This window comes from Polypterus senegalus, chromosome 9 (genome assembly GCF_016835505.1).
Source record: "Polypterus senegalus isolate Bchr_013 chromosome 9, ASM1683550v1, whole genome shotgun sequence".
NCBI classification, from domain to species: Eukaryota; Metazoa; Chordata; class Cladistia; order Polypteriformes; family Polypteridae; genus Polypterus; species Polypterus senegalus.
Window position 1 is genome coordinate 113,169,261 of NC_053162.1, and position 14,505 is coordinate 113,183,765.

The following is a 14,505-nucleotide window of genomic DNA, read 5'->3' on the forward strand; positions in this document are numbered from 1 at the left end:
AAAGTGAAGAAAAAAAAAAAAACTAATCTTTACAGGTTTCATAAATTACACTGGCTGTTACACACTGAAATCAAATGTATGTTTTTATTTTTAAATAGTAAGAATAAGAGGAGTTTACTTCTCAAAAGAGAATCGTGCGGGATCAAACTCATGGCCTTTTGATTACTAGTCAACAGCTGATACCATTACGCTACCATGGCAGTTGTGATAAGTATGTGTCAATGTGGCATGCTAAGGCAGCTTTTTTCTGCAGTTATATTTTTGAATAAAAGCATACTTGTTCTGTTATATTTGTACCTTTTGTGAAACTGTTAATTTGATATTTTATACTTCAGGCTTCATACATTATATAGTTTATGCCTACATTTTGTCATTTACTACTACAATATGAAAAACGTTTCTGTTTTAAAAATGTGTTTACACGGATTACTGTAGAAACGGAACACACGTGAAATGCATGTATTCCAAATAATGATCTATTATTTCCACTCTAAAACTCCACTTCACTGCCATATAATCAATCAAGGCATGAGCTGGGAGAAGTTTGTGCATGTTCTAAGTCCGTGGGGGGATGGAATAGCCGGCTAATTGCAACTTTTCTTTATTAGCACATTTAGATTAACAAAAGACGCTGGTGGAGAGGTGAGAACGGTTTTAAGAAGCGATTTAAGGTGGGACGGATCTACGAGTTTCTTCGTAGGCTCTGGTAATTCTAGTGTTAAAGAGGAAGGAAAAGTATTGCTGAAGAAACTAAAGCAAATACAGAAAGTGCTAAAGAAAAGTGAAGTGATTGAAACGCCCCACACACACTCCTGGGCAGTTCCCGCTTGTATCAGGAGTGGTAAAGGTATCAGGACAGGTTGAAATTGAAGATATTAAAAGAGCCCTCCCCACAGCTCTTCCTGCAGCTGCTGAGGTTGTATTAGATTGTTAAAGTGGATTGACAGAAACTCCACAGGCGAAAATAATGCCAGAGCAGGAAGAGGATATGCTGGGGGGTGTAGATAGTGTGAATGTGATGAGAAACTTGGATAAGCTGAATGAAAGTTTTGACAGAAAAGTTAGACAATTGAGGGGAGAGATGGAAAGGTGAAGAGCAGCTAGAAATGTATATGAATGTCAGAAAAGGGTTGTGGAATGTTTGGGGGAAGAGAAGGGAAATTCCACATCAAGAGCTAGGCATGACATTGAGATCCAGAAAAGAATTAAAATACCAGAAAGATTTTCTTCATAATTTCTAATTTTGGTAAAAGGCACCCAAGGGAACAATGTATCCTGGGCCTCTCTAGATATTGAAGTGCTAGTAAATAGGCTTCCCAACATACACAAGGGGGAAGGATAAAAGCAACTGATTAAGAAACAATGGGAAAATTACTGTCTGTCTGGGAACTGAAGGTTCTGCTGGCAGAAGTGCTGGGAACGTCTAAAATAGAGGATATGCTGAACAATAGCGGACTGGAAAGGGCAGTGAACAGCCCACTGGAAGATGGTTTAAGCTTTGAAATTTAAAGTCAAAGAATATGGAAAACACTGAGAATGGACTATTCAGCTAAGACTGACCCCAAATCATTGGAAGGGGAAGTGTTGAGAAACACAGAAAACCTGGCTGCATGTTTGCTCTGCCAGCTGAAACACTGGAAACAGAGAGAGAGGGATCTAGAGGGGGACCTGCTGATGACACCTTTGTTCAGAAACTCTTCAATAGAAGCCATGCCATACAAAAATAAAAAGCAGACTGGTAGATTTGGTGAGGCTAATATTAAAGTTCCACAAAGAATTCAGTGACCGTGTAGTCCAAACAGTGGAAACGCAAAGGTTCCAAGAATCCTCAGGGATCTCCTGGGGTTTGTTTGGGTTATCAGCAAACTGGGCACAATTAGCTTGATTATCCCATAAATCCTTGGCAGCGAGAGCAAGGTAATCAACACCTTGAACTCGAATTTGGAAATTCACAGTCACCTTAGGGTGAAGTGCAGGGCCCTGTAAACCTCTGGGGCTGACCTAACCAGAGTTACTAGGGATGCCCAGAGAATCTGACAGGGCCCTGCTTCTGGTGTTGACCATTGGTGCTGATCAAGAAGCAGTGCTGCAGGTTCTTGTAGAAAATAAGAACATTCCCATGATGATTGCCACTGGAGCCAATTACACTTGTTTAAGGCTAAATTATGAAACTCACCTCCCCCTGTCTGACAAATAGGGTAGGATTCTCTGGACAAGTGCAGCTAATTCCAATGACAGTTGCAGTATGACTGGCAATAAAAGATAATTACTGTATATATTACTGCCAATATTAGCATCAGAACAGACACCAGTTAACCAGTTATTTTTTTTTTTTGTTTTGCTTTAATATGTGTATTAAGCTCACCTTATCTCTTTGCTGTGTTTACACAGTACTATCTAAGAGTAGGAGTAGGATGGCATGCATTGTATAAAATGAGTACAGATTTGGTGTACCTCACAAGGGGTGTATGTAGACAAAGCAGATTAAAATATGACAATGGTTATGGCAGAAAAATGTGCTAATGAGTTAATGACGTGCAAGATTTGCTAGAAGAGGTCCCCAGTTCACACACATTTCTGATGAATATCTCTCCAGACACTAATTATTTTACTGTTTTTGAGTAGTACTCAGCATTTTTTAGTGTGCCATTGGCAGAGGAAAGCAGACATTAATTTTTCATTCACATAGTATGGCTGTACTTCCTTACTCCCATACTTCCAACATAATAGTTTTTGAGAAGAAGGGAATGGGAGTTTGGACACACTTCAGACAGCTGAAAACACATATCAATACCAAAATGAACAGCTATTAAAATATGCTGCACAAGATTTTGTTTATCCATGTGAAATATGAGCTTCACAACATCTTTTCAAAATAATTATTTTTAAAAAGTTAGCACATTAGTGGTAATGGCATTATAAAGATAATATTTTGTCCCTACCTTCCAGCAGTAAAACAGCAGCCATTTGCAGCTCCAAATGTTGAAAAGGAAACAAAAACTGGAACTATCCAGGACAGTGGATGCAGAACTCTGTCTCCAAAAGTCTAAATGAGAAAGCAAAAATATTTTATTGTGTCTTATCTAATTATGAAGGCAAATATATTTTACTTTTTCAGTTGCCTGTGAACATAGCCGGAAGCAATATGGTAAGCAACATGTATCTATTTATAAATTTTAATTTGCTGAATTTACCTGTTAATTCTTTGCTGCAAAAAAACTACACCATGTTTACCATAAATAACACACAATGTTAAGAAAACTTGTTAAAAAAAACAAACTTCATTGTAACTATTATTTACTGTTTATACACTCTTTTTTCATTATTTGTTGTATATTTTCCTTTTTTCTGCTAATTATGGTTGTTTAGTGATTTGTAGAACCACACTGCTTGGCCCTGAAGAAGGGACAGTTAGTACATATAGGCTATTCTACTTTGTAGCTGGCTTCTTCACTAGCTCCATAAAGTTTGAAATCCCTGAGGCACTGGTTGGTCTTTTGAGTGGCTATTTCCTACTGTCTTTAGATCACCTCCTTCTGGATAAACAATGGGATGGAGCTTTAAATCTCTTAGGCACTACTCAGTGTTTTGAGTGGCTATTTCTTACTCACTCAAAATCATCCACCACTTCTGGATATACAGTATACTATATCAGATGGACTTCTCATATTCTCATTTTTTTTTCTGGAAGTTAATACAGTGAGTTCAGATGATACATAATACATATGAGTGCCTGTTAATTGTTGGTCTACATGTGAATATAATTGTTGCACTGCTCTGTATTTTTTTGTGTTTTACTTTAATATTTGTATTAAGCTCACCTATTTCTTTGCTGTGTTTACACAGTACTATCTAGGAGTAGATTTTTTTAAGTGGCGATAATTGTTGTTCTTCATGTGTCAGAACAAACAGTGCATCACAGCTTGTCGCATATGAAGTTGCATAGCCGCAGACTGGCAAGAGTATCTGCCCATGCTGACCCCTGTCCACCGCCAAAAGCAATTACAATGGTCATATGAGCTTCATAACTAGACCATGGAGCAATGGAAGAAGGTAGCCTGGCCTGACAAATCACATTTTCGTTTAGATCATGCAGAAGGCCTGGTGCATGTAAGTAGTAATATGTCAGGCATGTTCTGTCAAAATTTAATCCAATTTGATTGACGAGATTAAACCCCGCCCCTTTTTAATTGAAGACCGGAGGTCCCACCCCCACCAACCATCTGTTGTTTGTTGACCTTTGATGACCTTTATCCGGGCCCCTGTTGATTGATGACAGGAAGTCCCCACCCCCACCCATCTGTTGTTTGTTGACCTTTGATGACCTTTAGCCCGGCCATCTGTTTTCCCAGGAAACTGTCAAGGGCAATTTGATGGATGCCCCAAACCTCCTTGAACCCCCCACCACCCCCACCCATCTGTTTGATGACCTTTAGCCCGGCCATCTGTTTTCCCCAGGAAACTGTCAAAGGCGATTTGATGGATGCCCCCCACCCCTTGAACCCCGCCCCTGCTTGGCCACCTGCCCTGAACCTTCTCGGTAGGGCAAGTCCAGACATGCCCAAGGGCTGCCTAGGCCCCGCCCCCCCTTGAACCCATCACCACCCCAACCACTTCCCAGCCCCCCTCTTCCTAAGACAAGTTCACGCATGTTGCAGCCGGACCCTGTACAAGTTCAGGCATGTTCCTATCCATACCCAGACTGAATGGCCTGCCTAAGCCTCACCGATAGGCAGCACATGATGTCTGGCCCCTCCACTTCCGAGGACATACACACACACACACATACTCCGGTCGGACCGGTCTAACTTTTCGCCGTTCCTGTCAATATTGCTTTAGGCAAGAATCCTGGTATCTATCTAATCGATGCTATATCATTTGTAAACCCCTTGTATTTTATTTAAGTCCACTTACAGGGCCAGGTTTTACCATTTCCGTGAAAATCCTTTCACAGAACAACAGCCGACATCCATCTCACAGACAGGCTCTGCGTTTAAAAGCCTTCAACAGTGCACACAGAAATGAGATTACAGGACGCCTCTGCGCAGCCTGGCTTTTAGCAGCCCCCGCAGGCTTGTGCTTGTAGTTCAAAGCACACTGAAATACAAGCTGTCCGGCTCTCTCTGTCTACACAGATCAGACAGCCCCTGCGCGTGCCCGCGAACTGGCCAGTGCCGAAGCTCTACGCGTACGTACAGGCAAGGGCACGTAGTTCAAAACACACAGAAAGGATCTCTCTCTCTCTCTCTCCCTCTCTGTTCACACAGCCCCCGGAGCGCAGATTTAGCCATTGGTAGATGGTAAAAGCTGGCCCTGTAAGTGGGCTTAGATAAAATACAAGGGGTTTACAAATGATATAGCATCGATTAGATAGATACCAGGATTCTTACCTAAAGCAACATTGACAGGAGCGGCGAAAAGTTAGACCGGTCCGACCGGAGTATGTGTGTGTGTATGTCCTCGGAAGTGGAGGGGATGCCTATCGGTGAGGCTTAGGCAGGCCATTCAGTCTGGGTATGGATAGGAACATGCCTGAACTTGTACAGGGTCCGGCTGCAACATGCCTGAACTTGTCTTAGGAAGAGGGGGGCTGGGAAGTGGTTGGGGTGGTGAAGGGTTCAAGGGGCGGCGGGGGCCTAGGCAGCCCTTGGGCATGTCTGGACTTGCCCTACCGAGATGGTTCAGTGGCCAAGCAGGGGCGGGGGTTCAAGGGGTGGGGGCAGCCATCAAATCGCCTTCGACAGTTTCCTGGGGAAAACAGATGGCCGGGCTAAAGGTCATCAAACAGATGGGTGGGGGTGGGGTGGTGGGGTTCAAGGAGGTTGGGGCATCCATCAAATTGCCCTTGACAGTTTCCTGGGAAAACAGATGGCCGGGCTAAAGGTCATCAAAGGTCAACAAACAACAGATGGTTGGTGGGGGCGGGACTTCCGGTCTTCAATTAAAAAGGGGCGGGGTTTAATCTCATCAATCAAATTGGATTAAATTTTGACAGAACATGCCTGACATATTACTACTCATGTACATTGTTTGCCTAGATAAGAAATGGCAGCAAGATGCACTATAGGAAGAAGGTAAGCCAGCAGATATTTTGTGATGCTCTGGTTAATGTTCTGCTTAGAAATCTTGGTTTCTCAGATTCATGTGGATGTTACTTTGACATGTACTACCTACCTAAATATTGTTGCAGACACATGCACCCCTTCATGACAATGCTATTCCCTGATGGCAGTAGTCTCTTTTAGCAAAGCAATATACCCTGCCACACTGCAAAAATTACTCAGGAATGGTTTAAGGAACATGACAAAAAGTTCAAGGTGTTGACTTGGCCTCCAAATTCCCCAGATCTCAATCTGAACTAGCATCTGTGGGATGTGTGGGAAAAATAATTCTGATCCAAGGTGGCCCTGCCTTGCAAAATAACAGGAATTAACGGATCTGCTGCTAAAATCTTGCTGTCACATAACACAGGACACCTTCAGAGTTCTTGTGGAGTCTGTGCCTCAATGGGTCAGAGCTGTTTGCCAGCACAGAGGGTCCTGCACAATATTAGGTACAAAGTCTGATTTTTGTCTTCTCATTAAAACTTGGTTTAGTAAATCTGACACTGTTCTCCTAGCTGAGGCATCACCGCATGGATACACATTCCTTCATAAATCTAGAGATACTAGTTGAGGAGGTGGCCTTTGAATAATTGTGACAAAATTCAAATTTCTTCTAAAAATTTAGGTGAATTCACATCCTTTGAGGCACTCATTTTAAATATTAAAATAGATTCCAGCACAATTGTAGTGCTAGTCTACAGATCACCAGGACCACATTCATTGTTCACGACTGAATTTGGCAACTTTTTATGTGATTTGGCTATAAATTATGATCATGTAGTGTTGATGGGAGATTTTAATGTATACATTGATGTGGAAACTCTCACTTTTATTAAAGGTTTTACTTCTTTGTTAAATTTAGTAGGATTTTGTCACATTGTAAATGGTCCAATTTATAATCATAACCACACATTAGATTTAATTGTAACTCAAACATCTGAAATTCAAAATTTAAACTAAATTAAGTTATTTATGATCACTACTTAATTACGTTTGATTTGGTTCTGCCCTTACCAATACGTTCACAGATTAGATTTTAATCCTTCAAAATATGGAGATATATAGAGGGTTTGGTCTCGTCCGATGCGAGAGATGGACGTCTGAAGTGGAGCTCCACTAGCAGTGGTGTTATTTTTCATATTATTTGCTTATTATCCTGAGATATCCTGTATTTATTCAACCCGAGAGGGACTGATACAGTATATGTAAGCACATATAAACATGGCCAACAAGAAGGGGGGTTCGAAAGAATCGAAAACTAAAGCTACATCCAAGCTGCGATCAGCAAGCCCCAGTTCAAGATATGGCCTTTCAGAGACAGACCTGGATCAGATGGCAAAGCACAGACTCCTCTGGACCACGGTCCGCTACATCGTCGGCTAACAGCGAAAAGGGGAGCGAAGGTGCGATCGTGTGTGCAGATCTGGATAGCTCGCCGATTGGAGAAGATTACCTGAAACTGGAAAGGGCCGTGAAGTCCGTGGCTTCAATTACGCAATTACGCAAGCCTGGAGCAGCGGGGACACCGGCTACAGCAAAGTCTGCTGCTTCATGTACAGTACAAGAAAGCACAATTGAACTATCTGAACTGAAGGTGTTGCTCGCTGAGCTCACGCAAGATATAAAGAAAAGCGAGAAGGCTAATGAGAAAGCAACGGCAAAGGCAATTGAGAGACTGAAACAGGAATTGAACCAGGAGATGAAACAGGCCAATGAATGGATGCGACAGGAATTCCAAGAGGCAAATGAAAGGCTGCGTCAAGAGGTGCAACTTGAGCATCGACAGGTGCTGGGTAAAATTGAAGAGCGCATTCAGGAAAACTCGGTTAAACTGAGCACGCTTACTGATCAATTGGAGGATTTCAAGGAGACATTCACGAATCGGATTGAAATGGCCGAACATTTAGCTGCCAGTGCCGAGGAAAGAGCAGTAAATGTCAGTTCTGAATGCAAAAAACTCGGAGAAAAACTTGGAGACAGACTGGCTGCTTTAGAAGATGGGAGTAAAAGGTATAATGTCAGAATTGAAGGTCTGCCGGAGAATCGAGAAAGTTCAAACCCTGTGAAATTCGCAGCTGAACTTTTTTCTAAAATAATCGGGGGCGACTTTAAAGCAGAATCTGAGATAGCAGCGGCTTACCGCGTACGCGGACCAAACACCGTCAGACCCCAACCAAGATCTTTTATAGTTTGTTTTGAACGATTATCATTTAAGCTAGAGGTGATGGCACTTCTCAGAAACAAGGAAGACTTTTTTAGACTATATTGGTAATAGATATCTCTATATTTTAACCCTAAAGCACCGCTGCATGGGGGCTTGCTGTGCTTTGGACGTGCTCTGTCTCTGGGTATGTCAGAGGACTGGGACTGCGTGAAGTGGGTTTTAGCCTCACTGGGGAGGCAAAAAGGGAGGGTGGGGGTTAAGGGGGGGAGAGAAAGAGAGCAGGTCTTGATCTATACCTAATCTATCATCTCAATCTTTATAATTATAACTATCAACGTAATAATAAGCTGCATGGCAACAACTCTTGGGGAAATAGGAAATTAAGACCTAAACTATCTCACTTCCAGTTAAGACTATAAAATGACATCAAAAACTCAGAATCAGTGTCTCCATGATGGGACAGTTAACTTCGTAAGCTGGAATGTTAAAGGCCTGAATCACGAATTAAAGAGAAAGAAAGTACTTTCTCACCTAACAGGTCTAAATGCTAAAATAGTATTTTTACAGGAAACCCACTTACTAAGCAAGGATCAGTTCCGCTGCAAAAGACTGGACTGGCCAAATGTTCCATTCTAGTTTTACAAAGAAAACTAGAGGTGTGGGAATTCTCATACATAGAACAGTACCATTTGTAGCATCAGATGTAGTATTGGATCCTGAAGGGAGATATGTAATGGTCATGGGAGACTTATCTAACTGTAAAATGATTTTGATAAATGTTTATGCACCTAATGTTGATGATAAGGAATTTATACAAAATTTATTTGCATCCATTCCCAATCTGAACACTCATAAAGTTATAATGGCTGGGGACTTTAATTGTGTTTTAAATCCACTTTTAGATAGACTTCCTCCACAGGGGAACGCATCTAACACTGCAAAGATAATTACAAAGTTTATAACTGATCACAACTTATCAGATCCCTGGAGGTTTTTAAACCCAAATTCAAGAACATATTCTTTCTACTCACCAGTACATCATTGCTACTCAAGGATTGATTACTTCTTTATAGACAATAACTTCTTGCCTAAGATTAAATCTTGTAAATACGATGCTATTGTTATTTCGACCATGCACCTATGATCTTGGAGCTGAAATTACTAAGCCCCATACACTCACCCCAGATGGCGCTCAACCGCTTCTATTAGCTGACGAGAATTGTACTGAATTTATATCCAAACAAATCAAATTCTTTCTAGAGACAAATACATCCCCTGAGATCTCTGCAGGAATACTCTGGGAAACTCTTAAGGCCTTCTTAAGAGGACAGATTATCTCATATCTTTCCCACAGAAATAAATCCGAAGCGAAGAAAGTAGCAGAGATAAAAGCGAAATTACTAAAATAGATGAAGAACATGCCAGACTACCAAGCGAGACTCTACATAGAGGAGGCAGGCTCTACATTCAGAATTAAACCTCTTGACAACTAAAGAAACTGAACAACTAATTTACAAATCCAGACATCATTACTATGAACATGGAGAGAAAGCTAATAAGCTTTTAGCTCAACAAATTCACAAGCAAGAAGTGCGCAACGCAATCTCGGTAATCACTAACACGAACGGAGATAAAATCATCGAACACAAAAATATAATGCACACTTTCAGAGACTACTATAAATCCCTATATACTACTGAGTTTAAAGAAGACAATATACAATCTAATGCATTTCTGGATACATTACAGATACCACAAATAGACGCTTTTAGTGTGGAGGAACTTGATAAACCTCTGCATTATCAGAATTACTAGATGCTATAAAGTCACTCCAAGGTGGAAAAGCAGCAGGCCCTGATGGCTACCCTGCAGAGTTTTACAAGAAATTCTCCCTCAGCTAGCTCCCTCCTATTAGCAACATTTACAGAAGCCAGAGATAACCAATCTCTTCCACAAACCATTCGCCAAGCACTAATCACTGTCTTTCCAAAACAAAATAAGGACTTATTACAATGTGCATCATACAGACCAATTTCACTTCTGAATAACGACGTTAAAATACTCTCTAAAATCATAGCTAGAAGGATGGAGAAAGTGCTCCCTCGTAATATCACAAGACCAAACTGGATTTATTAGGGGCCGACACTTATCTTCAAATCTTCGACGCCTGTTTAATGTAATATACTCACCAACTAAATCAAACACCCCAGAAATATTATTATCATTGGATGCAGAAAAAGCATTCGACATGATTGAATGGAAATACCTTTTTACTACATTGGAGAAGTTTGGGTTTGGCCCGAACATTTGTGCATGGATTAAATTACTGTATACTAACCCAGAAGCTTCAGTTTGCATAAATAAAATTTGCTCAGACTACTTTAAACTAGAACGTGGCACTAGACAAGGATGCCCTTGTCACCGCTGCTGTTTGCGATTGCCATTGAACCACTGGCAATACATTGTCGAAATACTGATCAGATAAAGGGGATTAGCAGAGAAGGACTGGAACAGAAAATCTCATTATATGGAGATGATATGGTACTGTATATTTTGGACCCAGAAAATTCTGTGCCTGCAGACTTAGCAGCACTCACAGAATTTCAAAAGAGCTCTGGTCTCAGAATTAATCTGAATAAAAGTGTACTCTTTCCAGTGAACTCTCAAGCATATAATATTAGATTAGATACCCTACCTTTTGTCATTGCAGAACAGTTTAAATACCTAGGGGTAAATATCACAAGTAAACATAAAGCTCTTTATCAATCAAATTTTGCCGTCTGCATGGAAAAAATTAAACAAGACTTGCATAGATGGTCAACTCTTCATCTCACTCTAGTTGGAAGAATTAACACTGGCGGCATGGCTCTCCCTAACTTCCAGTTTTATTACTGTGCAGCAAATATACAGGCGATAAGAACCTGGACACAAATAGAAGAACATACACAGGCTTGAACCGCAATAGAAGTAAAATCCTGTAGTACTTCTTCGTATTCCTTGCTCTGTGCTCCAATAAACACACGTTATCGGCAATACACTAATAACCCAATTGTGCTCCACTCACTTAAAACCTAGAACCAATGTAGAAAGCATTTTAAGACGGCGAAGCTTCTATCTGTGGCACCCCTGCAAGAGAACCACCTCTTTCAACCTTCACAAACATATGCAGTTTTTAATATCTGGAAACAATTTGAAATTAACTTGCTTAGAGATCTTTATATAGACAACGTCTTTGCATCCTATGAACAATTACATTCCAAATTTAACATTCCAGCTACACATTTCTTTCACTATCTTCAAATCAGGAACTTTGTTAAACAGAACCTTCCAGATTTTCCTCATCTTGCATCCTCATCCATGCTGGAAAAAATACTGCTCAATCTCAAGGAATTAGACTCCAGCTCTACAATATATAAAATCATTTTACAATCCCTTCCTTTCAAAGATCCAAGAGGACACTGGGAAAAAGATCTCTCAATTAATATATCAGAAAAGGAGTGGAAAGTAGCAATGCAGAGAATTCACTCGAGCTCCATATGCGCAAAGCATACAATTATACAACTCAAAATTATATATCGAGCACATCTGTCTCGACTAAAACTCTCCAAAATGTTTCCAGGGCATGATCCAACCTGCGACCGTTGCAACCAAGCCCCAGCCTCACTGGGTGACATGTTCTGGGCCTGCACCAAATTAACATTATTCTGGAAAATTTTTTTTAATTACCTTTCAGACAGCCTTGGACTCACAATCCCTCCTAATCCATTAACAGCTGTGTTTGGGGTTCTTCCAGAGGGGCTTAAAGTGGAGAAAGACAAACAAATTGTGATTGCATTCACTACACTCTTGGCACGCAGACTCATTCTGATAAACTGGAAGAACCCAAACTCTCCTCTTTTAAGTCAGTGGGAAACCGATGTGTTATATTATTTGAAATTGGAAAAAATCAAATACTCAGAGTATCCGTACAGACTTTTCAAAACATGGCAGGATCTAATCAGTAATATTTTAAAATAAGTTCATAAAGCACAGAGAATTTATTAATTTAGGTATGTTTACAAGCCTTAAATTTTACGCCGTTTGGCTTTCTCTCTCTCTCAGGGGTGGGGATCGATCTGTTCTGAACTCAATTTTTCTTTTTGTAAAAACTTGATTGCTTTGTATGGATTGTAATAAAATTAATAAAAATAAAAAATATATATAGAGATATTCTGAGTAAGTCAAGTGTAATTGTGGAAAACAGTGTGGATCAGATCAAATTATAATATGACCATGAGAGATGCTTTGGACACAGTGACTCCAGGTCAGGTTAGGAAGCATGCACTAGTATAGTACATTGCCGCACCCACCACGCAAAATTTCACACCATAACACCGTAATGGATGTTCTTGCAGCACCTATTCTTAGCATTATCAATAGCTCATTAATGCATGGCACAATGCCTGATGCACTAAAATGTCAGCCAACAAACCATCACTTAAAAAGTCAGATCTAAACCCACACATACTTAATAATTATAGATCCATTTTTTTGGGAGTTTCTTCTTGTCTTTTTATGGAGTGAAGGCTGGGGGACTGCCACAAAACAGGGCCTATTAAAGTCTATTCCTTGGGTGATTTTAGGTTATACAAGAAGTAAATTGTTGTTTTTGTTGCTCATTTTAAAATGCTTAGCCTGATTCTCTTGGATTGTTGACTTTTTCAGTAAAGCTTTCAGCTAGCTACCTCTGAAAAATGTAAAACAGTTTAGAAAAGATAACGGACATATAAATAATTTAATAGAATACAATACTAAACTGTAGATGTTATTTTGGTACAAAGCAACGCTTTGTGTCTAACTGCTTAATTGCACTAAATTCTTGCAGTAAACAACAACACTATGTGTCATAATTAATGTTTCTTAAATGCTCTCTTTTGTAATGTACAGTATCCCTGATACGGTAGCTTAACAAGATGGCGCCAGTGTGTGTGGCTCGCGGTCTCCATTTGTTTTGATGTTTTTGTTTTTGATTGCCCTGTTTACATCCACAAAGTCTTTTCTTTGATGGTCTATGATCCCTTTTAAAAATAAGATCAACAGTTCATGAACCTTTTAATTACGATCGTACAGACCAGAATATCTGCCCTCCATCTTTTCTGCTAGATATACTAGCGCACCTGTGCTGTAAGCCCTGCCAATTGTTCTGAAGGAAGCATCACAGAAGATGAGGAAAGCGCAGGGACATACTTGTCAAGATGAAACTTTACCTAGTGTCTTCTCTGGTGATTGATCTTCACTACAGTTTGGCTTATGGTCTCACTGAAACCTGTGTATAAATGGATCTGGCCTGTTGCTTCAAGCTTCCACGTTCAGCTCCTCTGTTGGCAATCGCTGCATCTCCGCAAAGGGTGGAGTAGATCCTTGGAACCTTCGTCGGTTAAGTCATGCACCCCAATAGTCCGGCTAATTGACTCGACTGAAGATGGCTCTGGTAAATGTTAGATCCTTAGCTAATAAAACTTTTATTTTAAACAATATCTGCACCTCATGAGCACTAGATTTTTTATTTGTGACTGAAACATGGTTACCTGTGGGTAAGTTAACCCCTTTCACTGAATTAATACTTCCTGACTGTAAGTTTTATAGCTCCACAATGTGTGATGATCGGGTGGAACCTGGGGGGATTAGACACAATATTAAAAAGCTGATATTACTTTTGCCAATTGAAAACTGAGAGTTACTTGATTATAGTAGATTATAGTGGTTTGACATGGACCATTCTTGTTCTATTTTGTGCGCAATTGTGTATCAGAATACAAAATTTAACAAGCATTTTATACATAATTTCTCTGAATTTCTGGCAGGAATTACACCAAATTATGACACACTTTTAATTCTTGGGGATTTTAATGCAGTAATCCCTCACTATACCGCGCTTCGACTTTCGCGGCTTCACTCTATTGCGGATTTTATATGTAAACATAACTAAATATATAATGCAGATTTTTTGCTGCTTCGCGGGTTCTGTGGACAATGGGTCTTTTTACTTCCTGTACATGCTTCCTCAGTTGGTTTGCCCAGTTGATTTCATACTGTAGAGTAAATGGTTTGACTTCAGAATGTTTAACATCAGGTTGGTTTTGTCCATTATGGGAGATGGACATCTGAAGCAGAGCTTCGTTAGTAGCAGTGTTATTTTTTTCTCTTATTTCTTATTATCCCGAGGTATCCTGTATCTATCCAACCCAAGGAGGTTTT

At 40.2% G+C, this 14,505-nt stretch overlaps 1 protein-coding gene across 2 annotated transcripts in view; it reads right to left on the bottom strand.

Annotated features, from left to right (window-relative positions):
• The window catches only part of slc7a9 (solute carrier family 7 member 9), a 224,403-nt gene that overhangs the window by 51,332 nt on the left and 158,566 nt on the right, over window positions 1–14,505 (bottom strand). For both annotated transcript variants that reach the window (XM_039763591.1, XM_039763592.1), the window contains one exon: window positions 2,943–3,046. In XM_039763591.1, the coding sequence (XP_039619525.1) occupies window positions 2,943–3,046 (104 nt within the window). The remainder of the gene's footprint in view (window positions 1–2,942; window positions 3,047–14,505) is intronic.